The sequence below is a fragment of the Vespa mandarinia genome, chromosome 2 (assembly GCF_050613455.1).
Source record: "Vespa mandarinia isolate Hongniang chromosome 2, ASM5061345v1, whole genome shotgun sequence".
Classification (NCBI taxonomy): domain Eukaryota; kingdom Metazoa; phylum Arthropoda; class Insecta; order Hymenoptera; family Vespidae; genus Vespa; species Vespa mandarinia.
The window spans coordinates 8,729,431-8,756,413 of record NC_140811.1 but is presented as its reverse complement, the minus strand read 5'-3'; the positions used below and the strand labels follow the sequence as shown (position 1 = coordinate 8,756,413).

The 26,983-nt window shown below is 26.5% G+C and overlaps 8 protein-coding genes across 23 annotated transcripts; 3 read left to right on the top strand and 5 right to left on the bottom strand.

Moving 5' to 3' along the window:
- The first annotated feature begins 66 nt into the window (after positions 1-66).
- On the top strand, positions 67-1,840 carry Rpb7 (DNA-directed RNA polymerase II subunit RPB7). 2 transcript variants are annotated; one of them, XM_035888384.2, is made up of 8 exons: positions 70-506; positions 605-714; positions 772-931; positions 1,019-1,069; positions 1,146-1,211; positions 1,439-1,510; positions 1,593-1,626; positions 1,701-1,840. In XM_035888384.2, the coding sequence occupies exons 1-8, from the start codon at positions 495-497 to the stop codon at positions 1,715-1,717; spliced, it is 522 nt and encodes a 173-aa protein (XP_035744277.1). In that variant the 5' UTR covers positions 70-494; the 3' UTR covers positions 1,718-1,840. The 2 variants fall into 2 exon arrangements, with proteins under 2 accessions (XP_085511391.1, XP_035744277.1); XM_085655265.1 differs by lacking the exon at positions 1,701-1,840 and having other exon boundaries at positions 67-506; positions 1,578-1,608.
- LOC118451623 (uncharacterized) lies at positions 1,699-4,665 on the bottom strand. Its single transcript, XM_035888383.2, has 5 exons — positions 4,394-4,665; positions 3,503-4,042; positions 3,330-3,418; positions 3,046-3,267; positions 1,699-2,940 (listed from the first exon to the last, which is right to left on the bottom strand). The coding sequence occupies exons 1-5, from the start codon at positions 4,514-4,516 to the stop codon at positions 2,781-2,783; spliced, it is 1,134 nt and encodes a 377-aa protein (XP_035744276.2). The 5' UTR covers positions 4,517-4,665; the 3' UTR covers positions 1,699-2,780.
- A 636-nt stretch (positions 4,666-5,301) lies between these two features.
- On the bottom strand, positions 5,302-10,175 carry LOC118439581 (rab-like protein 6). The gene is made up of 6 exons (XM_035861298.2): positions 10,078-10,175; positions 9,662-9,858; positions 9,107-9,591; positions 8,229-9,019; positions 5,827-6,331; positions 5,302-5,758 (listed from the first exon to the last, which is right to left on the bottom strand). The coding sequence occupies exons 2-6, from the start codon at positions 9,786-9,788 to the stop codon at positions 5,558-5,560; spliced, it is 2,109 nt and encodes a 702-aa protein (XP_035717191.1). The 5' UTR covers positions 9,789-9,858; positions 10,078-10,175; the 3' UTR covers positions 5,302-5,557.
- A 410-nt stretch (positions 10,176-10,585) lies between these two features.
- Positions 10,586-13,058, bottom strand: Smyd3 (SET and MYND domain containing, class 3). 2 transcript variants are annotated; one of them, XM_035888323.2, is made up of 6 exons: positions 12,326-12,693; positions 11,951-12,192; positions 11,569-11,873; positions 11,153-11,432; positions 10,918-11,080; positions 10,586-10,847 (listed from the first exon to the last, which is right to left on the bottom strand). In XM_035888323.2, exons 1-6 carry the CDS (start codon positions 12,439-12,441, stop codon positions 10,634-10,636), a joined length of 1,320 nt encoding a protein of 439 aa, XP_035744216.1. In that variant the 5' UTR covers positions 12,442-12,693; the 3' UTR covers positions 10,586-10,633. The 2 variants fall into 2 exon arrangements, with proteins under 2 accessions (XP_035744216.1, XP_035744215.1); XM_035888322.2 differs by lacking the exon at positions 12,326-12,693 and adding an exon at positions 12,787-13,058 and having other exon boundaries at positions 10,587-10,847.
- A 198-nt stretch (positions 13,059-13,256) lies between these two features.
- Positions 13,257-15,638, bottom strand: Surf4 (Surfeit locus protein 4). Its single transcript, XM_035888324.2, has 3 exons — positions 15,497-15,638; positions 13,995-14,669; positions 13,257-13,911 (listed from the first exon to the last, which is right to left on the bottom strand). Exons 1-3 carry the CDS (start codon positions 15,545-15,547, stop codon positions 13,825-13,827), a joined length of 813 nt encoding a protein of 270 aa, XP_035744217.1. The 5' UTR covers positions 15,548-15,638; the 3' UTR covers positions 13,257-13,824.
- Positions 15,639-15,668: 30 nt separating this feature from the next.
- IntS10 (integrator complex subunit 10) lies at positions 15,669-20,499 on the top strand. Of its 6 annotated transcripts, none has more exons than XM_035888321.2 (9): positions 15,669-15,809; positions 17,549-17,724; positions 17,853-17,920; positions 17,994-18,237; positions 18,315-18,822; positions 18,904-19,220; positions 19,340-19,504; positions 19,648-19,906; positions 19,966-20,498. In XM_035888321.2, exons 2-9 carry the CDS (start codon positions 17,572-17,574, stop codon positions 20,130-20,132), a joined length of 1,881 nt encoding a protein of 626 aa, XP_035744214.1. In that variant the 5' UTR covers positions 15,669-15,809; positions 17,549-17,571; the 3' UTR covers positions 20,133-20,498. The 6 variants fall into 6 exon arrangements, with proteins under 6 accessions (XP_035744214.1, XP_085511613.1, XP_085511614.1 ...); XM_085655487.1 differs by lacking the exon at positions 15,669-15,809 and adding an exon at positions 15,860-16,002; XM_085655488.1 differs by lacking the exon at positions 15,669-15,809 and adding an exon at positions 16,620-16,762.
- On the top strand, positions 15,717-17,083 carry ubl (Ubiquitin-like protein 5). 6 transcript variants are annotated; one of them, XM_085655491.1, is made up of 4 exons: positions 15,729-15,809; positions 15,912-16,002; positions 16,589-16,800; positions 16,890-17,083. In XM_085655491.1, the coding sequence occupies exons 3-4, from the start codon at positions 16,623-16,625 to the stop codon at positions 16,931-16,933; spliced, it is 222 nt and encodes a 73-aa protein (XP_085511617.1). In that variant the 5' UTR covers positions 15,729-15,809; positions 15,912-16,002; positions 16,589-16,622; the 3' UTR covers positions 16,934-17,083. The 6 variants fall into 6 exon arrangements, with proteins under 6 accessions (XP_085511618.1, XP_085511617.1, XP_035744219.1 ...); XM_035888327.2 differs by lacking the exons at positions 15,729-15,809; positions 15,912-16,002 and adding exons at positions 16,028-16,381; positions 16,479-16,513; XM_085655492.1 differs by lacking the exon at positions 15,912-16,002 and having other exon boundaries at positions 15,717-15,809.
- A 157-nt stretch (positions 20,500-20,656) lies between the features above and the next one.
- On the bottom strand, positions 20,657-26,983 carry Sec31 (COPII coat complex component secretory 31). 4 transcript variants are annotated; one of them, XM_085655486.1, is made up of 15 exons: positions 26,865-26,983; positions 26,066-26,277; positions 25,662-25,984; positions 25,479-25,576; positions 25,151-25,396; positions 24,777-25,070; positions 24,309-24,677; positions 24,105-24,225; positions 23,673-23,972; positions 22,492-23,606; positions 22,237-22,332; positions 21,808-21,882; positions 21,487-21,675; positions 21,265-21,336; positions 20,657-21,177 (listed from the first exon to the last, which is right to left on the bottom strand). In XM_085655486.1, the coding sequence occupies exons 2-15, from the start codon at positions 26,266-26,268 to the stop codon at positions 20,989-20,991; spliced, it is 3,690 nt and encodes a 1,229-aa protein (XP_085511612.1). In that variant the 5' UTR covers positions 26,269-26,277; positions 26,865-26,983; the 3' UTR covers positions 20,657-20,988. The 4 variants fall into 4 exon arrangements, with proteins under 4 accessions (XP_085511612.1, XP_085511611.1, XP_035744289.2 ...); XM_085655485.1 differs by having other exon boundaries at positions 20,659-21,177; positions 21,487-21,729; XM_035888396.2 differs by lacking the exon at positions 22,237-22,332 and having other exon boundaries at positions 20,668-21,177.

The following is a 26,983-nucleotide window of genomic DNA, read 5'->3' as shown; positions in this document are numbered from 1 at the left end:
GCCCTCTAGAGGAAAATTATAGTTTCATTGTAAATTCTCCAATATTCCCATAGAATTAAAAAAATAACATTGATACGTAGAAGTTTGCAATCACGCTCTCTGATAGAAAAATTCTTTACTAAATGCTGCGAAAATATTTCAATATTTACATAGTATATAATATTTTTATTTAAAAAGTGTTAAATGATATTTTGTAAAGGGCAATTTTTTGTAGCTTAATTATGATAGAGACAATAAACTGAAAACATCCAAAAATGTTAATAGGTTTGGTCTACAGTTAATTATTTCATGATGTATAATAGAAGCATCCAGTGTTGCCAAATATTCAGTTAATAATATATTTAAAGAGCGCGTATAGACGTTCGTAGAAATAAAATGGGTAATAGTATTTTATTCCCTCTTTTATTTCACATTGTATTTCAAATAAATGTTTGAATGCATATACATGAATTTTGCAAAAATATATAGTACAGTTTACTTCAAATATAAAGAAAATGTTCTATCACGTAAGTAAAAAAAATTATTGTTTTATAATTCTGTAATATTAAATTTCTCTCTACATCTATTGGAATTATTTTTTTTGTACATTTATGAATTAATGTAGATATCGTTGGAGCATGAAATCTTATTACATCCGAGATATTTTGGACCCCAACTTCTTGATACAGTAAAACAGAAGCTTTACACAGAAGTAGAAGGAACCTGCACTGGAAAGTAAGATCAAATCTTTTTTGATTTGATGTAACAGATATTTATTAAATGATCTTTTAGGTATGGCTTTGTTATAGCAGTAACAACAATAGATAATATCGGTGCTGGTATAATTCAACCAGGGCAAGGTTTTGTTGTTTATCCTGTTAAATATAAAGCGATTGTCTTTAGACCATTTAAAGGTGAAGTTTTGGATGCGATTGTAACACAAGTAAACAAGGTAAAAATTAAAATATTTACAGTTATATAAAAGTTAATTTTGCATAGATTAATAATAATTAATGATAAATTACATTAAATTTTGCAGGTTGGGATGTTCGCAGAAATAGGACCATTATCTTGTTTCATATCTCATCACGTAAGTATCAAAAGCCATGTATTATATCATCATTAATAAGCATTTTATTTCATGAATTTATAAAATTTTATTTCAGTCTATTCCAGAAGAAATGCAATTTTGTCCCAATGTTAATCCACCTTGTTATAAATCAAAAGAAGAGGTAATTCCATATTGCTTATTATCTAAATTTTTAAATTTTAATGTTTTATTTTAAATTAATATTTTATTTAATTTATAAAATATTAATATAATTATAAAATAACCTAAAAGGACTTATTTGCCTTAATTAATATGATATTGTAACTATAATAAGAATGTTAAAAAATTGTATTTAAAATCTTTTTGTCAAACCCTATAAGTATATAAAGATATGTTAATATTTTTTAGGATGTGATAATTCAAGCCGATGATGAAATAAGGTTAAAAATAGTTGGAACAAGAGTAGACGCTACTGGTATTGTTAGTATTCAATTTAAATTTTATTATTAATAATAAAAATGCTTAGTATAATAATCATTGATAAAAGTTTGTTTTGTTCTAGTTTGCTATTGGAACATTAATGGATGATTATTTAGGTAAAACCATTGAACTAATTATGGTAATTTATCAATGTATATTTCTTTGTAAAAAGAATTGTTTTTGTTTACAGGTCTTGTATGTAACTGAAAAGTTCATACACTATATTATAGATTACACTCATAACCTTGTAAATATAAAAAGGAATATGTTATATCATATTATATACTGCTATTAAATGACAAACTGTGAGGAAATGTATTTATATCACTACATATTTAGAATTTTAATAATAAAACTCAGATTTAATTATTACAATTAATAAATTACAATTTTGTTACCTATTCTTACTTTCGTGCCCATGTATGTGTTAAAACAAACACTTATTTACTCATTATCAAAGAAATTACAAAAGATATAAATAATAATATCTTTAATTTTATTCATGCATTTTAGCAAAAAATATATAATATATGGAAAAATCTGTAGATCAGAGATTTTCAAACTTTCTGGTCGTGGGACTCTTAAAAAATTTTCGAAAGATCGCGAAACCCTCTATAACAATCTAACATGAATAATATGAAAGTTAGCCGTTCTATAATTCGATCACCAAACTGTCATTCGAAACACCTAAATTAGTTGGTGGACGTTCTACGAAACACACTTTGGCAATCGCTACTGTAAATCATGTACACCATGATGTGCAAAATAAGTAATATTAAATACTATAATAATATATTATATTTGTCACAATATCTATTGCAAATTAATTTGTACTTCAATTTATTACATAAATTGTATGTACATAAATTTTAGTTTTTATAAATGGACATCCAAAAATTTAGATAGTATTGCAAGATTTCATTTATGCTTTTATCTAATAAATTCATTGTAAATAATAACTTATCGTAAATAAAAGTATATATATATTGATTTACAGGCATTGAATTGATTATACAATTTTTTTAAATTAAAACGTGTTTACACATATAGAATTACACAAGATTTTAAAATCCATGTAATCTATTTCATTATTTCAAGGATATGCTATGGAAAATTGAAATATCAACAAATGTTGTTGTTCAAATAAGATTGTGTTAATGTACATAAATCGTGTTTATTTCGCTACTTATATGATCTTTTGGTTTCCTCTTCATTTTACATTAAGCATAATATGTTTTAATTTTGAAATAAATTCATTGCTATTTAGTATTCACAAATCCTGAACCCCTATGAACAATGCAAGTTTTGTAGCAACTTGTGGTTTTCCTTTCTCAAAAAGTTGATTTTGATCAGGCATTAATTTGTCAATTACATGCTTATATACTTTGCCATTAACATCCACATAATATGTAGAAAATCCATCATACCATCTATAAATTACAATAAGTTATTCAAATATTCTCTTTAATTTCTGTAAATTAATATTTTTGTAATATAATATTTCTGTAAATTAAGTATCATTAACAGATACATACACTTCTGCATCATTTAGAGCTTCCTTCATTTTCCACAATTTAAATCTCCATAATGTAAAAAGTGCTTTTAGCCCTGTAATACCACTTATTCGCCAACGTACTTTTATTGTATCATCTTCCGGATCAATAGTAATTTTTAATACATTTAATTTTATATATGCAAATTTTAAATGGCCGATTGTTTTTACCAAAGCTATTTGTTTGACGTAATTAAACATACCCCTAAAAATTTTAATCTTACATAACTTAAAAATACAAAAATTTTACATGCATAATATACTTACTTTGTTGTTAGTCCCTTAATATTATTAATAAATATTATATCTGTCGAATATATAGTATAATCCAATGATTTAATAAAAAATTTTGGTAACTGGAAATATAAGTACTTATTTATAATTTGGTTTAGCAGTTGTTAAATAGTTCTAAAAAATTTTAATAGATAGTACAAACATACATCATTGCTGAGACAAGTGAATATATATTCTAATTGTTCTTTCGATGGTCTACCCTCATTGCCTTTAATTGCTTGTTTATTACTAGCTTCTTGTGCTTTAATATTTTCACCATTTGTGAGTAAAATAGTACTTTGCTCCAAATTATTATCCACAATAGCACCAAATATTTGTTTATTAGAGAAAAATCTATTATTATTTATGAAAATGTCAATATCATTATTTGCAATATAAGATGTAGCTCTTATTAGAGATTTATCTTTCGTTCCTTTACAATCTGTGGTAATGTCATATAATAACAGATTGATTAACATTGGTTCTGTATTTGAGAACCTGCTGTAATCCATCAAACTCTGTTCTATACGCAAAATTCCATTTTCATTTTTTATATAACTTTTGACCAATGCTTTTTCCCATTCCTGATGAGATTTAACTAGAATGGGTAGCAGATTCTGATGGAACGAATAGACATCTGTGAAAACGTCTAAATTCCTATCTGTTAAGTTTGTTTTTATATCCACTGAAGTCTGTAGTCCTAAAAACTACAATTCATAATATTATTTATATTATAGCGACAACCAAATCTATTATCACTTTATGTATATAATTGTGAATAATGATCTAAATTAAAATATTATTCTTTCATACTTTAATGTAGAGAAATAAAAGCTTTCAAAGAAATTGTTATACTAACAATAACACGTTAATGTTGATTATATTCATGTTAGTTATATAAGTTTTGTAAGGTTATAAAAAGTCGGCATTTATTTTTATTGTTATTACATATTGTTAATGCAAGTTAAAAATATCATAATCTGGTTAAGTACTTTTAAAATGTAATTGCATTAATAAGAATGAGAAACACATAATTGTTTTATTATAAATTAACATACCTCATCCAAAAATGAAGACGATTTCACGTTCTTTGGCAATTGACGGTCGATTTTCGTTACTTGTTTTCTCGTATTTACAAACGATGTAAATTTATTTGAAATAGTACGAAAGCAAAGAGACATCTTTACAAATTTATTTTACTGTTTTTTATACACAATTCAATCGTAAATTGCGAAAATGTTCTTTTAACAAGCACGGAACACAAGTGCCTCCATGACTCGTCATGCTATTCAAGTATGAACTGGTAACAGCAGAGACACAGGGTTAACAATCTTTTTACATTACCTAAGAAAGTTCAGACTTCAGATCAAACTGATTTGTATAAAAAACGATACCTGTTTTATTACAAATGAAAAGATATATCTAAAATATAAGATAGGAAATATATATATACACATATGTAATGTTTGAATTATATAGATTCATTTATCTTTAAATTATGTTACATTTATTAATATAAGAAGTCATAACATGCAGAATTATTTTGTTTTTATAAGTATAGATATACATATACGTTTCATCATGTATAAATATAAGTAAAATCGTACAGCAACAAATTTATTGTCAAATAGTAAAATATTTTATTGTATATTTCAAACTCACAAATAAAACAAATAATTTTGCCACGCAAAAATCACAGATACTTTTATATTCACAATATTAATTGAATGACAATTATAAAAATTATTTAATATAAAAAGTACTAAATAATAACAATTTAAAATATAAGTTAATAAGACAATCTTAACACTTTTGCTTGATAAAGGAATATAATATTAACATATAATCAATTTATTACATTTACTTATTTAATATTTATCTTAATGTATTAAAATTCAATTATTAAAAAGAAAAGTACAAAAAAAATTTTTTGTATGAATTAATCTTGAACTTTAATAGCAATTAGTTATTAATGACTGAATCTGTACTATTTACAATCTTAACAGTGATTTTTTATATATTTTTTAATACAATTTATATAAATTTAATTATTATTTTAAAATTTATTGATGTTTAAAGACTGCCTTTTTTGCCAATTGATGTACCGTATTTTACATCAAATTGATGTGTATTCATGCACAAAAACATGATAGATTATTATAGATACAAAGAAAATATATATATATATATTTATTTATTTATTTATTTATTTATTATTAATACTATATCGCTTCATAAGCAATATCAACTCCAATTCTCATTGGGGGACCATTTAAAAATTCTTCCAATTCATCACGTCGTCTATTTTCATCTCTTGATCTATGAAGAGAACGCTTTTTCTTTTTTTCACTTTTATCTATCTTCTCTTTATCTCTTTCCTTATCTTTAGATTTCTTTTTTCTTCTTTTCTCTTTTTCATCTACCTATAATATAAATAATAAAGATATATTAATTAAATTATAAAAGCCAAATAACTTCTATAATAATTTACCTTTTCCTTATGTTTCTTCTTTTCTTTCATTATAGGACTACTACCATTAGAACTTATATGTTGCATGCTAATATTGTCAAGTAATTCTAAATGAACATTAGAACTTGTAACACTAACATCTAAACTTTTATCACTTAATTCCAATTTATCTCTCCTTGTACTATTACAAATTACATCTTCACCACCTTCTGGACTTTGTCGCCATTTAGAATCACATTGCAACCAACTATCAAATGCATCAGGATATACATCAGGCTGTTCATTAATTTTAATGTTATTTGAAATGTGAATTTCTTGTTCTATAGATGAAATTGAATCACGTTTATTAATTTGTCTTTGTGTTTCAGAATTCAGTTCTGTATTATTTAATATTGATTCCCGTTTCAGTTTTTGCTTATTTAATGGATTTTCTGCTAATTTTGGTTGTATAGGAGATGCCACTTCGTCAGCTGATGATAAATCATCTTCATATTCTGCCACCAAAGGATTTGCAGTTTCTACATCACTATCGAAAATATAAAAAAATAATAAATGTACATATTAAGATAAATGAATATACAGGGTGAATTTAAAAAATTTTTTAAATATCTCGAAAACAACGTATTTCTAAAAAGAAAGTTCCAAATAAGAGTTGTTTGGTTTTTGAGGACAAATATAACAGCACTACTTATTTCTAATTCAGTAAATGTTTTTAAAGTTACTTTAAGGTAAATTTTTTGTTTTCTTGAATGGAAACCTATAATTTTTGTAATGGTGTGTTACTTTATGTATTAAAACAAACAACTTTTATCTGAAATATTTTTTATCTAGCCTTTACTTTCTAGAACATTTAACATTAATTAGAAAAAAAATTATGGTAGATAGAAATATAGAACAAGCATTCTTTTTTAGAAAAATATTATTCTGATAAATATCCAATCTGCTTAATAAAAAATTACTGTCAATATGTATCATGCATGATATGTTATCAGCATGATGGTTGTTCAACGCATAATTTATTTATTGTAACAGTAATACTAAATTGGAATTACAATAGTTTCTAGATAAGATACAGTACTATAGTAAATTGGATTGCGCAATTGCGATGTTTAAATATATATTCTAAATACTTTTTTATAGAATTAACTTAAAGAAAAGACATACTAACTACAACAGACGATATAAAAGAACAGATCAGAAATGCTATAGAAGTATTGACAAAGATATTCTATTATGTATTAATCAATCTTTTATTAAGCATATTGAGAAGTATATCGAAAATGAGGGCTATCTAATAAGTATTCAATGTTAAATCATATTGAATACTTATTAGAATAATATTTTTCTAGAAAAGAATACCTGTTCTATATCTCTATCTGCTCTAGGTTTTTTGTCTAAACAATGTTAAGTATCGTAAAAATAGAGCCTGGATAAAAAAATGTTTAAGACAAAAGTTTTGTTTTTTTTTTTTGTATATAAGATTACAAAATTTATAGAAAAAATAAAGTTTATCTTGAAATAACTGAAAACGTTTATCGAATCAAAAATAAATAATGCTATTATATTCATCCAAAAGCAAATAACTTTCGGTTTAAACTTTCTTTTCGAAAATATGTTGTTTTTGGAGATACTTAGATATCTGAATTGAACAAATTTACCATGTATATATAAAGTGATTCATAAATGCATGTTAATACTTTAAAAGGCAAATCTACACATCAATATAAGTAAAAAACATTACATATACACTTATATACTTTAGTTTTCGAGTAGTGGATGATTACTGAAAATGTTTGAAGTGCCCACTAATGCGTGATTTGCAAAAAATTGTTGTGGACAGTCTTTTAGGACAGTCTTTCGTTTCGAGTAAATGAGATTTTAACTTTTTATGAAATGACTTTCAGAAATTACTGCATGATATACTCCTGAATATTAGACTAAACTCGTGGTTTATGCACAATGGTCCTCCACCTCATTTCGTTCGATAGAACGACGTGAATCTACGATTTTCTGATCTCAACTTATTAAACTTTTACATTTAAGCCTATTTAAAAACTATTGTGTATTCAATGCAAATTAATAGTGTGCACAATCTGCAAGAAAGGATACCAAATTGATTTAAAACTATTGAAGAATACTTTGTGTTTTGAATAAGACATCGAAGAATACTTGTTATTTTTAAACGAGTGCCGATCTCAATGCTACGGCGTGCAATAGCGCATTGAAGTATGAGGCAGGCACTTATTAAAAATTTTCTTATTTAAATATTTTCTTTAATCATCCATAACTCGAAAACTAAGATGTATAGGATATATTATTTATGACTTTTTACTAATATTATTGTGTAAATTTACCATGTGAAGAGTAATGCATAATGACATGCATTTATGATTATACTGTATATAATAGAAGAAAATATTTACCTTTCTGAATCTAATTCTTCATGTTGTATTTTTTGAAGAGACGTCTGATTATTATCTTCTAAAAAAGATCTGTCTAAAGGTCCATCATCTGGTACAAAGTCTTCAACACTGGTTAATGGCTTGTTCAAATTAAGAGTGTTAATGTTAGACAGCCTCTCTGTTTCACTTTCTTTTTTATTTCCAAAGATTTTAGACATTAAAGATTGTGATTTTCCTGTACAATCTTTCCATTCTAAATTATCATGTGCAGATTCATTTACTTTAGAAGTGTCTGGTTTAGAAATATTTTGTGCATTAGGTAAACTTGATATGGATTGTGTATTTTTCATTGATATAATAGAACTCTCTGAAGTATTATTTACTAAATTTTCCTTTTTTGGTGGCGATTTTATTTCTAAATTTTTTACAGGTATAGGAATCCCACCACCAATTGGGCCAGGCATTGATACTGACCGCCGTACTTCAGTATTCGAAGATATAATACCATTGGAAGGTGTGACACGATGACTAGTCAGAGACGAAGTAACATTGGGCACTAGAATACTAGCAGACACTGAATCAGCGAGAGCTCTTCTTCTGTTCACAAGATTGTCTAAAAATTTATTATAATCTGCGTCATCACTATCTTGGAAAAGATCAAGTTCTTGTACCGTCAAATGAGTTTCTTCTTCATTAGTTTCAAGCTGTTTTAATAAAGTTTCTCTTTGTAATTGAAGAAAAGGAAGATTAAAAAACTTGTGCAAAAGTTTTAATCCAAAACCATTTCTCATTGATGATTCTGCATATCTTATCTACAAAGAATAAAAAATCAAGTATTAATTTATCATTTAATGTTAATAAATATATACTACCAAAATGTATAAAAATAAATTATTTACTTGTGCAGATGGTCTGTGCAATGAATCAATAAAATATGTTATATGATCTATTGTAACTGTTCTATGATGAGACATATCACAATGATTGCCTAAAACTATAACAGGTATATGGCTAGGAATTTTTGGAAGTTCACGTTGAACATAATCAAATGTCCAAGTTTTGGTTATATCCATCATAATAATAACACCATTGGTCCCTTTATAAACATCAAGGAATTCTGCATCTAAAGCAGGTTCTTCAATAATGCTTTCAGTAGTAGAATTATCCATTTTTAAACCTTCCAATTTTCTTCTTCGTCTTCCACGATCCACAACATCCCACACTTCAACTTTTACTATATCATCTGTAGCTTTATAATTCCACTGAATACTAGCCACTTGTATTTCTTCAGTGGGTATATATTCTTCAACAAATTTTTGACCTTGAAGTCTATGAAATAAACATGTCTTTCCTACATTTCTATCTCCTTTTATGATGATCTTCACTAAAAACAACAGATACATTGTTATTTCAAATGATAATAATTTAGAAAAAAAATAAATTTATAATTTTACTATTATATTGTACTCCTTTAGCAAATTTTCTTTGTAAAGTTGTTGGCATGGATTGATGTGCTGGTCTAGCTGATGCATTACTAACTCCATCAGACTTTCCAGCTAATCTTTTAAAGGCAGAAAACATTTTCTTCTTTTTGATTATGTATTCATCAAAAAGTATGGCCTTGTAAATTGATCAATTGTATAATAAATATCTGCAAACAAATATTATTTAGATATACTAATTACATAAGATATGTTAAATTTAATATTAAATTATATTTCATATCTCTTAATCCAAATAATATTAAGTTACATATAAGAAAATATTTTACAATGTTTTTAATTATTATTTTCCACAAGTTATATATAATACTAATAAAACAATATTTTTTCACACATTTTATTACTACAAATCTTATTTACAAACTCACCACATATTATAAATTGAACAAAATAAATAATAAAATATATATAAATTCCTTTCCAAGCAGCTGTCAAGCTATCATATGGAAACTGTTTCTCTTTCCTACCATAAACCATAAAGATCATAGATTGTTAAATCGTGTAACAATCATTTTCTTTCGGTAGAATAATTGAGAATAACCTAAAAGTTAGTTCGTATTCAGCGATCAATATTAACCAATCACAGAATTCAGAAATTGTATAGTTCTTAATATAAAATAAAATTCAAAATACGAATAATAAAAGGTAATATGAGTAAAAAGATATGTAGAAACTAATTATTTCTTTCTATCAAAATCATGAATTATTCCATAAATAAAATGGAAGAAAAAGTTTGAAACTATATTCTAAAATTGTCCTATAATTATAAACTTCACAGTTTACAATCGACTAACTTTTAACTAGGTTAAAAACTAGTTCAGTTGTTTCAAATGAGCTATAGTAATATAATAAAGTAATTTATTGTCTAAAAAAAATTACAAATTATTACTACTATATATTTTACTAAATAAGTAACCATCAGAACTACAAGTCTTTAACAGCATTCATAGCTTGATATAAGAGAGGTTTCAAATTTTCAGACAATAAAGAATGTCTTTCTCCATGCGTTATTGTTAATACAGAATGCGCTTTCCTTAACGTATCATAAGCTTGCTTTGCTTTATTCAGATATAATTGAATTTTTCCTGTCATAAGATATAATAATCCAGTTAAAGGGTGTATCTCTCCATAATATAACCTATTAAAAAATAATTTTATATCAATGTGAAAATAAGTTAAAAATATTCACTTAAAGATAAGATACTGACAAATATCCTGGTATAAGTTTTTTTCCATAATGTTCTGCTTCTTCCCATGAATTTAAATTTACAGATGCATCGAATGCTGCTTCTAAAGTACGTATATATTGGATATTGAATGTATGTAGAACACCTTCTTGCTTTTTTAAGCATATTTTACTCACATCAAGATCTATTATTAGATAAGGAATTATAATTTATAATAAATGGAATAAATTTTTGTACATTATAATTTAAAGGATACAAGCCATATTTTTCATATCTTGTAAATGATGGGCAGTGAACTCCTTAACTTCGTCAAATATCGCTTTAAAATTTGATGGAAATTTTGCATTACATTTTTTACATATAATAGCATCAAAAGAATTTGGATATGTACAAGACGTTTTTGGACAAGCAGCAGCTGTTGCCATTGGCTCTGGTTGCATGCATCTTTGACAATCACACAGAAAATAGTATAAATTCTGTAATTCTTCACATCTATCTTTAGTTGAATTGAGTAGGTCGATATATGATATTTTTATCTGTGTATAAAAATCTATGCATTAGAGTATATGGTATATAATTATTAACATTTAATAACAATAGGCAGCTAATTCGATATTGTAAATGTAATTCTTATATTTATTACGTTAATCAAGTTAAAAGTTGTTAGTATACCTGTGACCAATTCAAACATGGAAGATCTTCAAGTGTTCGTATAATAATTGTAGTTCCTTCGAATACAGCTACAGCGTTAGGTTTGCAACTGTGATCAATTACGGACGGTGCCAGATAAATACCAACTCCAATACTATTCATATCTGGGTCTAATATATTAAAGGAATTAATACATATTCTACCATAAATACCCATTAACTCTGCAGAATTTGGTATAGGTATATTTCCAAGAAATTCGAATAAGACTCCACACAATGAAGTAAAATGTTCCATTCGTTTTACATCTTTTTTAATGTCAGAATAATCTGTATAAGAAATAAAACATGATTTATTAACTATTCTATATAATAAAATGTTCTTTGCTTAATTAAAGAGTACTTACGAGACATAAGATCTTTAAATTTTCTATAATTTGTCTCCGAATAATATCCCATTTCTTCTCCTCCACCTTGATGAAGTTTTATAATTATACGAGCCATGAGTCTTGCAGCATCGGGTATAATTTTTGGTGATATCCTTTTCAAATTTGGACATTCTATCTTATGTACTGACCAAGCTTCTTTTTGGCAAATACGATTGCAATAATATACGTATTGACAAACAGAACACTTAAAAAGTTTTCCACTAAAATAAATAATAATTCAAATTTTTTAAATTACATCATAACCTCGATATGATATTTTATTTATTTTATGAACAATTTATTACAATATTTGCAAAATTATTAAAGCCTAATCTCTTTTTAAACATTTTATACCTTTTAAGACAATTATCGCATCGAATAGTTTTTTGCTTCGAACTTAAAACAAAAGAAAAAGGTTTGGCAGTAATAATTGCTGTACCCTTTTTTAAAATATCTACATTTTCTTTCATTGTATCAAAAATAAGCAAATCTAATTTATAAAATAACTACAATCGTTGCATTTCTAACGTTAATTTCTTAATTACGTTTTTTGATTCACAACAGACAAACCCAAACACCGGAATTTGTTATAACCTCATACTTTTAAATCACCGAAGTATAAATATTTTTTGCAAAAGACTATTTTGGCGTTATCACATATGTAATGTGATGTCATATTTATAATAATGCGAAGTAATATAAATTTTTAAATCAAGTTTAACTTTCAACAATATATTATAAATATTTATGAAATGGTAAACGTAGTACATAAAACGTGATATAAATAAATTTTAAACTCAACTCTCTAATCTTACCTTTGTAAACAGTAATCACATCTTTCATTTCGTAATAAACTTCTTAAAACATATGCAAACGGTTTTGAAGTTAAAATTGTTGTTCCCACGCTTACAAAATCTTGATTAAACATATTTTTGATTCTCATTTTCAATTAAAAGATTATAGTTTCGAAGCGTGAAGTTACACAAAGAGCTTTCAGTGAGCAAAACTTCTAATGTCTGCAACTTTAGACTTTCACCCCTTTAGACAGATAAATTTAAACTTGAGTTATTTTAAGATTGATTTATTTTAGCTAATGTATTATTAGCAATAATAATGTCTGTTAACCTGATTCTTCAATTACATTTGTAAATACATATCCGTAATTATATGAAAAATAAAAGTTAGTAAGAAAAATATACAATTGAATACTTTATTTACAATAACTTAAAACTTTGTAGCAAATACTCAAAAAATTGGGTAACAATAAGATTAATTACAGACTTAAAAGTAATATATTGCTTTGCAATTTCATGGAAGAATATATTGATATTATAGTCATACACTTGTATGTGCCATAGTTTTGAGACTGAGAGAAAAAAGATTAAAAACACACAGAAAAAATATATTTTTCATAATAAACGCAGTGTCATATATACAATGCTATTATTTTTATATAAATTAGTCTTTTGCCACTTTGTAGTTTTAATTTTCAAACTCTGCTTTATGGACATATTATCTTTCAAAACCCACTCTGCATTCATTCATATATATATATCAAATATATATATATATATGTATATATATACATATATATATATATATACATATATACATATATTTGTGTATATATATATTTATTCATATGTGATATACATAGTCAATTTTGAAATATGTTCTGACAATATTTTGTTATTTAAACTGAGTAGTTCATATTAAATTTGTTTAGAGCTGTTCATTCAGCATGCGATAACCCCATCTAAAGACCGATTGAACGTATGATGAAATAGGGATGGGAGAAAGTTTGGCTTTACATGTGTGATAATGTAATGGTGTACTGATGGTTTATTAAACATCTACCACTCTTTCTTGTGCTCATCCATTGATACTCCTCCAGGACCCAAAGATACCAGCATTAAAAGGCCACCAATTACTGATAATGTCTGTAATTAAATGTATTTGTTATTGCAAATGGAAATATAGATATTTTAAAAATAAATACATATATAATAATGTAATGCTTTACCTGGAAAAAATCATATTTAAGGAAGTCTCGTAAGGGTTTATGGTCTGGAATAGTCCACCATGCATTGTGATAAATGTTCAATGCAGAAAGTACAAGTACCAAAAGCAAAGCACTAAGTTTAGTTTTATATCCAATAGTCACCAATAACATTAAAATGCTTCCCAGAATATCTTGTAAAATTTGAAGGAATGACACTTCAAAGCGAAACAAAGTTATAAACATGAATGCTAAAAGTATTCTTCCAGCAAGTTGCAGTAAATTTTTAGGCTTATTATCGCCAAGTGATGGAACACCGGCAAACAATGATCTTCCTTCTACTCTAGATTCAGCCAAAACAAGGAGTAATGCACCTATAAGTGCTAAATTCCTGAACAGGAATTGCATATCAAATAAAATACTATAGGCAAATGTCTGTAAAACCAATATGAAAAATAGAACTCCACAAGCTATGTTGACTTGCCATCTTCCAATAACCATAACACATCCTCCAAGCTGCCCAATTAAATTAACAAGAACGAAAATATGAGCGAAATATTTTCCACAACCCCAAGACATATCCATATATTCTTTTTGCTCGTTCCATTGAAACCACATTCGAAGACCATCTTCTAAAAATGTGGATATAAGACACAATCTTGCTAAGGTTGGTAATATATGTTTCCCACTACGTATAACCTGTTATAACAAAAAACAAAGTAATAAAATTATCTTTTCATTTGAAGAAGATAAGCAATAAGAAATTTAAAGTAAATTTTAATGGCACAATAACTTTCAATATATTTTTGTTCTAAAAATTATAAATTGATGTAACATTATCTTTTTATTATAGAAATATAATTACAAAAATATACTTAAAATATTAATCAAAAATAATTATTTATACATTTATAAAAATATTCATTCTCTATCTATATAAGATGAAATAAAATAACATACATTTATAGTAAATAAAGAGAACAAAATAAATTTTATAACTGAATCTGATAAAACAAATTAAATGCAATATAATATATGATGATACGCATAATCTTGTTTTTGTAAAATCACATTATGCAAATGATATTATGAAGTCCAACATAATTTAACTTAAATCATTGTTAAGACATATATTTAAAAATACTGTTTACATAAAATTTAGATTCACGAATTATTAAATAAATGTAAGATATAGAAAAAAATATGAATAAATGTATGACAAAACTATAGACATACAACTTTGAATGTACTCATAACCTTTAAATATTATAACTTATAAATGACTTGATTATATTTTGCACTTGAAAGAAATGTTTGATGGCACTTTTAATCAACAATAAAATGTATATATCAAAATATATATAGAAATATGTGAGCAAACATGTTATGCTGGATACGATGACGTTGACAGCAGATACTTATATTCCTTTAGGTACTCATATGGTTTTCTCCGAATCTAATATAAATTTCCATTTATATCTAATTAATTAAAAAAAAATCAAGAATAATAATATTGATAGTTTTACCTGATCTGCTATTTCTTCAGCTTTTGAAAGAACCTCTTGCGAGATCACCATTGTGTTTTATTCAAAAAGTAAAAAAGTGTTCATACACACATATACACGTGTGCGCACCAAGAACACGAAGGGAAGAGAGAAAGAGAAAGACAGAAATAGAGAAAACAGAAAGAGGAAGAAGAAAAGAATGAGATAGGGTGAAACAAGCACGCCGATCGCCGTGCTTTTACACGACTACAGACGACGGTACACGATATTCGGACTCTTCTCAATGATGTGGAGATTGAGTTAACGTCATTTCCGGCGTACGTGGTCGAAAAATGTACGTATGATCAGAATCCTACATAAATTTAAAAAAATTAGATAGTTTATTATCTACATATTGAAAAATATCACTATAAATTTTAACTTACTAAAAATATAGTTAAAGAGATAGCTACCAATACAATATAGTTATAGATTCAACCGATAACTTTCGTTACGTATTAAAGGTTTCTAATATACCGCGTTAAAGGGTAAGTGACGCTTTAATATCAGATTAATATTTTTTATATGGACAAGTATATGCATATATATATAGTATTCCTTACCATACAACACAAATAATACAGAAAAATATATTATTATGTTTAATGTGCTTATAACGATCATATATTTACATACGAGTGTATTTTACGTCCATCTTCTGATTAACGTAGTGATACAAAAATTGTTGAGGTTAAGTAGAATCATTTGACTTTAAATCGTCAAAACGAAATATTTTTTTATTGATTTGGATTGAATATTTTATTTATTAAGATTTTCTTATGATGCAGCTTTAAGCATATATATATATATATATATGTACATATATAGATATATATTAGTGTGCATAAAATACATACGATTAATTTTGTAAGTATAATAATATTATGTGTTTTATGATAATTCCACAATGTTAATTGTGCCAATGTTAATTGTACTAATTTATTATTTTATTTATGTAAACAAGAATAAGCTTAAATATGAATAAAAATATATAATAAGGTATATAATAATTGACTAATAGGTATAAAATGGATTTTTAAGTAACTTTGTTGAATGAATAATTCAATTTTGTAGACTTGAGGAAAAATTAAAACCAATATCATAAAAAATGTTAGAAATAACTTGCAATGATCGATTAGGAAAAAAGGTTAGAGTGAAATGTAATCCAGATGATACTATCGGTGATTTGAAGAAACTAATAGCAGCTCAAACTGGAACACATTGGGAAAAAATTGTATTAAAAAAATGGTACACTATCTTCAAAGACCATATTAAACTGCAGGACTGTATCCTTGAATATTTGAAATCGCATATATATGTTCTCGTTATTAATAATTTTTTTTTTATCAATGTTTTCCTTAATTAAAGGCTTCAGATGAAATACATGATGGCATGAATTTAGAGTTATATTATCAATAGTTATGTATAGATTCGTTATAAGTACTGATAAAATCTTAATGTATTAATAATTATTCTGTTTTCACTGTTATTATAATAAATTTTTTATTTTAAATGATATAGATTTTTAATAATATTGATTTTTCAAATGTAAGAAGAATGTAATAATCTTCTTTGATAAGAATGCTGCGAAAATAATGACATATTTGTAATATTTGTTATTAGTATATAGCAGAAAATAAATTAACAAATACGATAGAAATAGAAGTTAATATATATATGGAATTCAACATATAAGAGATACATCATACATGCCAATGAAGATATTACAAGCTCAATGAAACGCCATCTAGTGTTGGATAAAGAAATTAAAGCGACGCGTTGTACAATTCACGTAGAAGACAATTGCATATAATTTGAAGCTTTTTTGTCTAGCGTCATGTAAATGCAATGAGATGTTCCTGATATTAGCGAATAGATTAGGCTTTCTAAAGACATTTTAATCATTTTGAAACTTATTTACGTGCGAGTAATGAAAACATAACCTTTAATTTTTTTATTTTTGTATTTGATGTACTTGTATGGTATGATGTTATTAGAGATTTAATATTATAAATATATAAATTTACTTTTAAGAAAACGGGACACCTTGCTTCACGATGTTGGAAAAATCTTCCGGAGGAGAAAATCAATTATCGAAAGAGGATTACTTAATAATGCGTGCTAAAGAAGCATTATCAAGTGATATTTATGCAGCAAAGTCGTGGTTGATTACCGCTAAGTCTTTATTTCCTCATAGCGCGAAAGTTCAGGTATTTAACAATATTATTGGAAAATATTATTTTTTATATTTAAAAATTTATTTGAATATAAAAATTATTAAAATCATGAAAGTCATAAACTACTAATATATAATACATAAAGATTATTATTTTTTAAGTTTGAAGCATACCAGATTGAGAAGCTATCAAAAAATGTCAAGGAAGCTGCAAAATGTTTTAGTGAAATGTAAATATGATACTTAACTTTATAAAATTTTTTTATAAACAAAATTACTTATATCTTTTATGCGTAAGAGCAGATTTCAGAATTTTCCAGATGATCGAGATATTTGGAAAGAAATAGAAATGGTAACTACATGTTTACGTTCTGAACAATGTGATCCAGAGACGGAATTTTTATGTCAAATGTTTCAACATATTCCTCAAGATTTACAACATCGTTTATTAGTTATGACGGCTGATCATAGTGAAGATACAATGGAGCATTGTAAATTGTTACTCCTTTTAATACGTAAATTTCCTCAAACTACACCAACACATGGAGTTAGTAATTTGAGATGCTTGTTTATGTATATGTAAAGATATAATCATTTATTTAAAATATAATTAAAAATTTTTAGCCACGTTTAGTAGAAACTCTACTCACTGCAGAAAAACATAGTCATCCAGGACGTGCTGTAAATGGTTTTAGACGGTTATTAGCTTGTGATGCATTACCACTTCTTGGAGCTGCCCCTGTTGAACTTAACCCTCGTCTTGGATTAAGATTGCTTTGTAAAGCTGTGGAATTTTATTTAGCATATATACAACAACCACAAGATATACAAATTCAGTATCCATGGGACAGACTTTTTCATGTAGTGGAGTTAATTGGAAAAAAATTAGGATGGGAACTAAGCAATTTATTCTCCATACCTTGGAATCGGGAAACATATAGCGAGAAACTACAACAGTATGCAGTTGTGCATGCAGCTAATTTATGTGAAGAAGTTATTGTACGCCAATTACTAATGTGTACAATTGTAGTATTATTAAGAATATTAAATGAACATGCAATGCTTATTAATAATGGGGAAACTATGTATTGCTTAGTAGAAGCTTTCGGAGAATTAATTTCTTCTCTTACTGGTATAATATATTAAGTTTATAGAGAGTAGAATTGTAGTAAAAAATATTACAGAAAAGTAATATTTTATTTTTTATATTCAGAGCCAAAATTAAAAAAACGGAAAAGGGAAGATAATTCAGGGATTGTTGTAACTAGTGATGGAGACTACAGTGGTAATGGTCTTGGTTTTGCTGTCAAATTGTGGGATTTATTGCACAGTAGTGATTATTTACAAAGAGAGATAGATAAACTTAATCAACAGGCACGATTGGATGCATGGTTAAATCCATTTTCAACAGACTTAGCTATGTATAAAGGTTTACATCATGAAGTGTTAACTAGACTATCTCAAGAAGGTTCCTCTTTGTCTACTCATCTACGGTTTGCTAGTACTTGTTTTTTTTTAAAAGATTATAAGGTATGTTATGTTATGTACTATTCAAATGTTAAATACATATCAGTTTATCTAAAATATAAATCAATTAGATAGAATATCATATAAATAGTATAAACATTTAATTTAAATTTTTTTTATAGGGTATGCTGGAATATATTGTTTTAGTAGCAAGCTCTTTACCTTCAATATGTGGGAAAGTATCTCATAACTTAACCGTTCCATCCACACGACATTTGCATTACTTGTCCCTTGCACGTTATCCTGTTTTACAGTATTGTTGCAGACTACTTCTTTTAGCAATAAAGGCAATAAATACTATATGATTTATTAAAATCGTTTATAATTACTAGAAAAAATTAATATATAATACGATTATTACGCTATGATTTTGAACTTAACGATTGTAATTTGATTTGTCTCTTAAATATTTATAATTCATATATTTTAGGAAAATTTTTCTATACCTGGAACTGTAGGAGATTTGGCTATTGGACATGCATTAGTTTTAATGCAGATTGATTGGCCGCAAGAAGCTAGCACATTATCTATAATTACTGAAAGGATTATTAATCGTGGATCTTTTGTATATCCATTATTTCAATCATACATTATATGCGTAGATATTTTAGAGGAATTGACGTATCTGTGGACAGAACATGGTGGTGGTGTGTCTTTAGATATTGCTACTGGCTCAGGAGTATTACAAAGTATGTATATATTATTAAAGCAATGTTGTACTGTTAAACAAAATAATGATATTTTATAGGCCGACGTATTACAACACGTGGTGCTGATAAGGGAGTCCGTGAAGAAGTAAAACAAGCTATGCGACGTCAGGCAGCGCGAGATGGTGTTGATCCACTAGATGAATTATTGCAAAAATTTATTGTCAATGAAAAAAGCGTAATTTTACATAGCTTAATTATACAGTAAATTATTCTTTCATTTAATTCATTTTTGAAATAAGTAACATATACATCTACAGTTTTTTTATCATAAGTATCTGTAAATAAATGAATGTTAGATTTTTATAAATTATTTTATTGGGACTATAAATCATGTACAGATTTATATATTTTCATATATATAATGTATTATTTAATTTTTTGGCTTTTCACATTTTCTGTCAATTATATAACAAAATTATTACAAAATACAACTCAAATAAAAGTCCATATATGTGTATAAACGAGTAAATCATATTTATATTTTAAATACTTTCATTTGTATACAGAAAGTTATAATTTCTTTACATGATTTTATTTTATGTAACAAATCCAAAATAATTAACATAAATGTAAATATTAGTATTACAGGGATCATTCTTCTCATTTCTTTTAATTTGAAATATAAAGACGCAAGAAGAATATCTTTTATATAAAAATAAATTTTTTACCTTCATTATTCAAAACCAACTTTAATAATGCTTATATACATTTCTTTCCAGTAAAAACCAATTATTATGTAAATAATTTACGTAAGAATAATTACAAAATATTAGTATACCTTTTTCATGGTCTTTCGACTTCTCATCAATATATTACAATTAAAAAAAGGTTACAAGATAATATTGAAATTTAAGATATTATTAGATAGATAGAAGAATGAAGAATATAAACTCTATAAATTATGTTCATGTTGTGAATTGTAAATGATGTAATAAAGAAATTGCATAGATATATACTTGTTTTCAATGCAGAATAGAATATGTTTTTTTCACAAAAGATGACAAAATGTAAACATTTGTAATGAAGAGACACATCAATCGTACATCTTAGTATATTATATTCTATCTAATGTAAACTCCTAACTGAAGGGCACTTTGAAGTAATACTTTGATACCAGGCATAAAAGAAGATATCTGACTAAAATCTGGTCCAGATACTAATTGCGTATGTAAACTTAGACCTCCAGCGTAATTTCCGTTTTGTACCATCTCTGATATTTGATGTAATCCTTGAAGAGTGTTTTGTGATAACTAAAAAATAATTTAGGAAATTGTAAATGTAAAACAATTATTTATATAAAAGTTTACATATATGAAAAAGTATGATAATTTACATACTCTATTTTCTCTGAGACAATCATACAGTGTTTCCAATTTTTTAGATACATCCTCTATTTTTCTCTTAATTTGCTAAAATAAAGGTATGAAAAATTATATATAATTTATATACATTAAGTTATAATTGCATTATATGTTAATCTATAGAATGTTAAAATATAGTATAAAAGAATACACAATAATACAATAATAGTTCATGTACTTAAATTAGTTAATATTTACCGGATTTTTAGCATTCTCAAAGCATCGCATTTTTAATTCATCTAATACCGTTTTCAAATGCACATGTTCTTCAGGTATTGGTAGTTTTGGTTTCTCAGATTCAATAACTTTAGCTACTGCTATGGCTTGTGCAATATCAACAGGTTTATTAAATTGAGTACCAACATTTTGAATGTTATGAACATATTGCTGTGGATTATAAGGTACATGAGAGTCATTGTAATAATTATCCTGTGGTAATATCTATAAGAATAATTTATAGGATATTGTAATTACTGTAAGAATAATAAATATAGTATTTAATGTATGTATACTTCTTACATTAGATTCATGTTGTGGAATTGTATTTCGCAAAGGATGTAGTATTGGACTTTGAGGTTGAAATTCAAGTTTTGCCTGAAAGAAGTATTAAGTTATAATTACATTATATGTTATAAGTATTTATTTATTTATCTATACTATGATTTTATTATTTTAGCAGATATTATCATTATACATATAACCATAAAGTATATAATACTAATCTTTGTATAAAAAGCATATAGCAGCTAAATATGACTTTTCATGTTACACATTAGTTATCTTAATATTCACACAAATGCTATTGTTAATCTAGGATAAGTAATATCATTATATTCCTATTAACAATAATATTCAATAAATACACATAATATGAAAGGCATATAAGAAATAAATAAAAATGGCAGAGAGGGGAATGGCACTCTAAATGTTAAAAATTAACCAAGCTACCTTTACATTTATATTCTTCAAATATTTTGTTTTCCATTTCCGGGTACCAGCATGTTCCGCAAACATTTCACTTTTGTTGTGTAGTGCCAATATTGGCTATACCATTTGAATATATACATACATATATGTTATCAGTATTTATTCTAATATTTGTACCCATGTACTCATTTCACTCAGTACATGATATAATTACTTCTCATTATACTGAGAACTGATATTTAATAAAGAATAATAGATTAATATATAGTAAATTACCTGTGCTCTAGAACTTTTGGCAATTGGTGGATCATTCCATCCAGATGGCTGCGGTATTGAATGATAATTATTGTCACTGTTGTATGTCTGCATTTGGGAAATCGATTCCGAATTGTGTTGACTATACACTTCTGCTTGAGAAGAATTTTGAGACATAGACATCACACTAGATTGTAGTGGTGGTTTGAAAGATTCTGTTTCTTTTGATGGTATATTCATAAGATTATGCGTTTGACCAGAAAATGTGTTGCCAGAAGCGGGTGCTTGTGGCTGATATGGATACTGTAGGTTGTATCCCTGTACAGATCTAGTTTGTGGTTGTTGAAAAGTATTGTGGCCATACAGTGATGTAGACTTTACAGATGGATCTATAAGATATTTTGATCTTGATTGAGGCCCAACACTAGACGGTCTTGAACTACTAGTAACATTTGATCCAGATGTAGAAGGGGGTGGAGGTGGAGGCTGTAAACCACTTTGTTGTCCATATGGGCGTAATGTTGGATATTGATCGTAATGCGTTGATTGTGTTTGAGTATGAACAGGCGTTACAAAAGACTGAGTCGATTGAACATTAAATGGAGTTGATGTTCCAAATGACTGTTTGGTAGCAGTAGTATTCCAATTGTAATTAGGTGCTCCACCAACTCCTGGTGTAGTTTGTGATAATGAATTGTATGTATTTTGATAATTCTGATTTTGTAAAGATCTATGAGTTTGTTCACTATAATTTTGATTTATTAACGCTTTCTCTATGTTTCTTTCAGTATCTTGAATATAACCTAAAGCTCTACAAAGTCTAGATCGTAAATTATTGATTTTTTTTTCTTGGCTATTTCCAAGATAATTTAGTGCTGCTTCGAGATTTCCTTCTGTTGCTAGCATTTCAGCATATTGAGATAGGACATTAGCGATTTTACCTTCAATATCAGCTTTTTCTATACCTTGAAATTCTAAAGCTTTTTGCATTATTATAAGTAATTCCACAATTTCTTGTATTTCAGCTTCAGATGCTTCAATCAATCTATTTAGATTACCAGAACAAATATAGCATATTTGAGCTTGTTTTTTTAAATTAGAATTTTCACTAGATGCTAAACGATCTCCTAGCATGTCTACAATATTAAATAATATATCATAATGATTCTTAATCATATGGGAACAAAATATTTATCACTTACCACACAGAGTTGATCGTTCTTGACCATGTGTAAATACACCAATTAATATTTCTTTCCAGCAATTTATATCAGCATTTTTAACAATATCAATCCAATTTTCACTAATTAATGAATTGATAAGTGAATTAAGTGCTCCAGAATGTTCTGAGAAATATCTATATTGAGTTTTTGCCAATAATTCAGGTCCTCCAGCCATAGAAAGAATAACTGCATCTGCATATCTTTTGCTTTTGAAACATAAAGATACAGCAGCTTCGATATTTCCTAAGAGAATTGCTTGTGCAATAAATCCATCATCATCTATAATGAATTGAATATTAGTTGTATATCTTGTTGCATTCGGTAATAGAATAGAACATTTGGCAATACACAAATTAGTTTAATTATTATGAGAAGTATGTATTATAAAATATCAATATTTATTAAAATTACCATCAGAAATATTTATTTTGAAATTATTATTTATAGGCATTACGGAAACTGTAGATTTTTTATGCTGTTCTTGAACAATAGCATCAAATACTGCACCTCCATCTATGTTACCATTTGTTACCTATTAAATTAAAATTAAAGTATACTGTTTTAATAATTTGTTATATTTAATATTTTGTAAGAATAATTGTAATTAGAACTTACTTTATTAAGATTAGCAATACCTCCTGAAAGTATATTTATTTCATCCTGAGATAAAAATTGATTTAATTTGTTATTCATTTCTTCTATATTATATCCCAATAAGTTTAGTATATTCTTTGTAACATTTTTGCTAAAATATGCACCAACACAGCTCCAAATCTTTTTGGTATGTTCATCGGTCGTATTATCAATTTTTCCTTTACAATAATCAGTATACTGTTCATTTTTAAGAGTAGCTTCTAATTCATTTGATCGTTGAATAAGATCTGGTTGTGTGATTACTTGTGATATTATAACTTTTCTATTTGAATTTGTAGGTAAATTTGAGTCTGGCATTTCATTTTCAAAAATTATTAATTTACCACCGAACTATAAATGAATAACAAGCTAGTAATAGTATTAATAATTATAATTGTAATATATTATAATGAAAAAATATGATTTATTACTTCAATAATATATACATACACCAAATGATGCTCCAAAGGGTTTCTTCAACCACTTTGGTGCTTTTGTCAAAATTGCAGTTGATTCTGTTTGAACTATAGGATGTGGTTGTGTAAAAGGATCCATTCCTGGAAATGAATCAACAATTTTGTTTGATGTTTCACTAGATACTTGTTGTCTTCCACCTAGCAAAGAATATATGGCTGCATGCCCATCAAAACTAGTTCCTACAATTAAACCTGGATGCCGCGGACACCATGAGACATCAAAGTTCCATTGATTCGTTTGCATTAATTCACATATTACTTCTCCATTCTAAATTTGTTGATAATTATAAATATTATAAATAATTAAAATTAAAATACATAATGTTTTTAAATGCAAGTTTTGTATACCGGTTCATTTGAATTTGGATTCCAACATAAAATTCTGTTGTCTTTTGCACAACTTAAAAGAAGATCTGGATCATGAGGATTCCATGCTATTGAAAGAACACCACGTTGATGATTCTGTAATGTCTTTAAAGGTGATGTGGCAAATCTTAAATCCCATAATTCAATTACAGGAGCTTGATCATCTTCTGACGCTAAGCATAATTGTGTTGCAACATTTGGATGCCATTGAACTACTTTCCATCGTACCTTTAGGTATGAAATCATAATTATTCTGCGAATATTGTTTTTAATCAGTATTTATTTTTATAAAAGATAAGAGATATGCTACCTTTGAATTGGCATCTGTTAGTTTGATTATGGGTTCATTTTTTCTTAAATCCCATATAACACAGCGTTGTAAAAATGTAGAAGCAAGAATATGTTGTACTAGAAAGTATAATGAATATTTTTTAATATGAGTTTACATAATATATGTATTCTGATTTATAGTTATATATGATAAAATGATAACCTTGTTTGTTCCATGCAATATATTGAACATCTTCTAATGGTTGACTTCTAGATCCAGGTGTCATTGGAGTACTAGTATTTACAACATCCCATATATAAATTTCGCTTTCTGTTGCTCCAGTTGCTAATAAATTTGCTTGAAAGGGATTAAAATCTATTGCCCTTATTGGGCCTGTATGTCTATCTGAACTAGTTATTAAACAATTGCTTTCATTATTTAACATTTTAGAAGCCGAATAAATTTTTATTGTACCATAATCACAACCTCCGACAATTATACCAGCTGGATTATTACCATATGCTCCCCAAATTATTTTATGAAATCTGTTAAATATATACATTTATTAAGTAATGTAATCTTTCTTTTTAAAATCAAAAGTAAAATACGAAGACAATAACTAAGACCTGTGATCACTAGCCACACTAGCTTTCAGTTCCATTTCATATCCTGGCTGTTGTAAATTAATTGAATATAAATCGAGACTAGCAGAAGTATTAAAACTAGCATCCAGCTGTTGAGCCGCTGTTCCAGCAGCCAATAAGATTGGATATTGAGCAGGTGGAGACCATGCCACATTAACAGTTTTTAATAACTCCTTAACCTTCATTTTTGATATCTTGTAACATAAATGATGTAAAAATAATAAAAATAATATATATATATATATACATATATATATATATAACATATAATATATATAATAGATAAATTATTACATACATAACATAGTATTAATAAACCAATATTTTATATTAAACTCTTTAGTATTTTTGTTTATATAATAATTCTTTATAGTATATGCTAATTATAGTGAATTTTAAATAACTATTAATTGTTTATAAAAATGTAATAGTAGTAGTAAATATAAGGTTATCATAAAGTTGCATATATCTTACAAGCTTCAAATTATTAAAATGTCATAGATTTAATTGTATTTTTTCATTTACTATAATTACCAACCATCGTTATGTACAAATATATACACGTGATGTCAGGTTTAATTTCATTTAAAAATTATAATCCTACTATGTAAAAATAAATTATATTGTATTTAAATTTTAAGTTTTTCTTTAGTTCTTTAGTGATTTTTGTAGTTAAAGTTCAGCAACTTATAAGATGTTATTATTTTATTTTACCAATATATATTATTTTTTTACAATAATAGTAATTCAATAAAAATTTATGCGATTTATGCTTTCTCACCTTAATATAATCGAGTGATGAAAAGTATCTAAAGGTTGATATAAAATAGTTCTCGTTATGTCAAGTAAACTGCAACCAGCCGTCAACTCTTCCAACGTGGCGAACTGCATGCATAGATA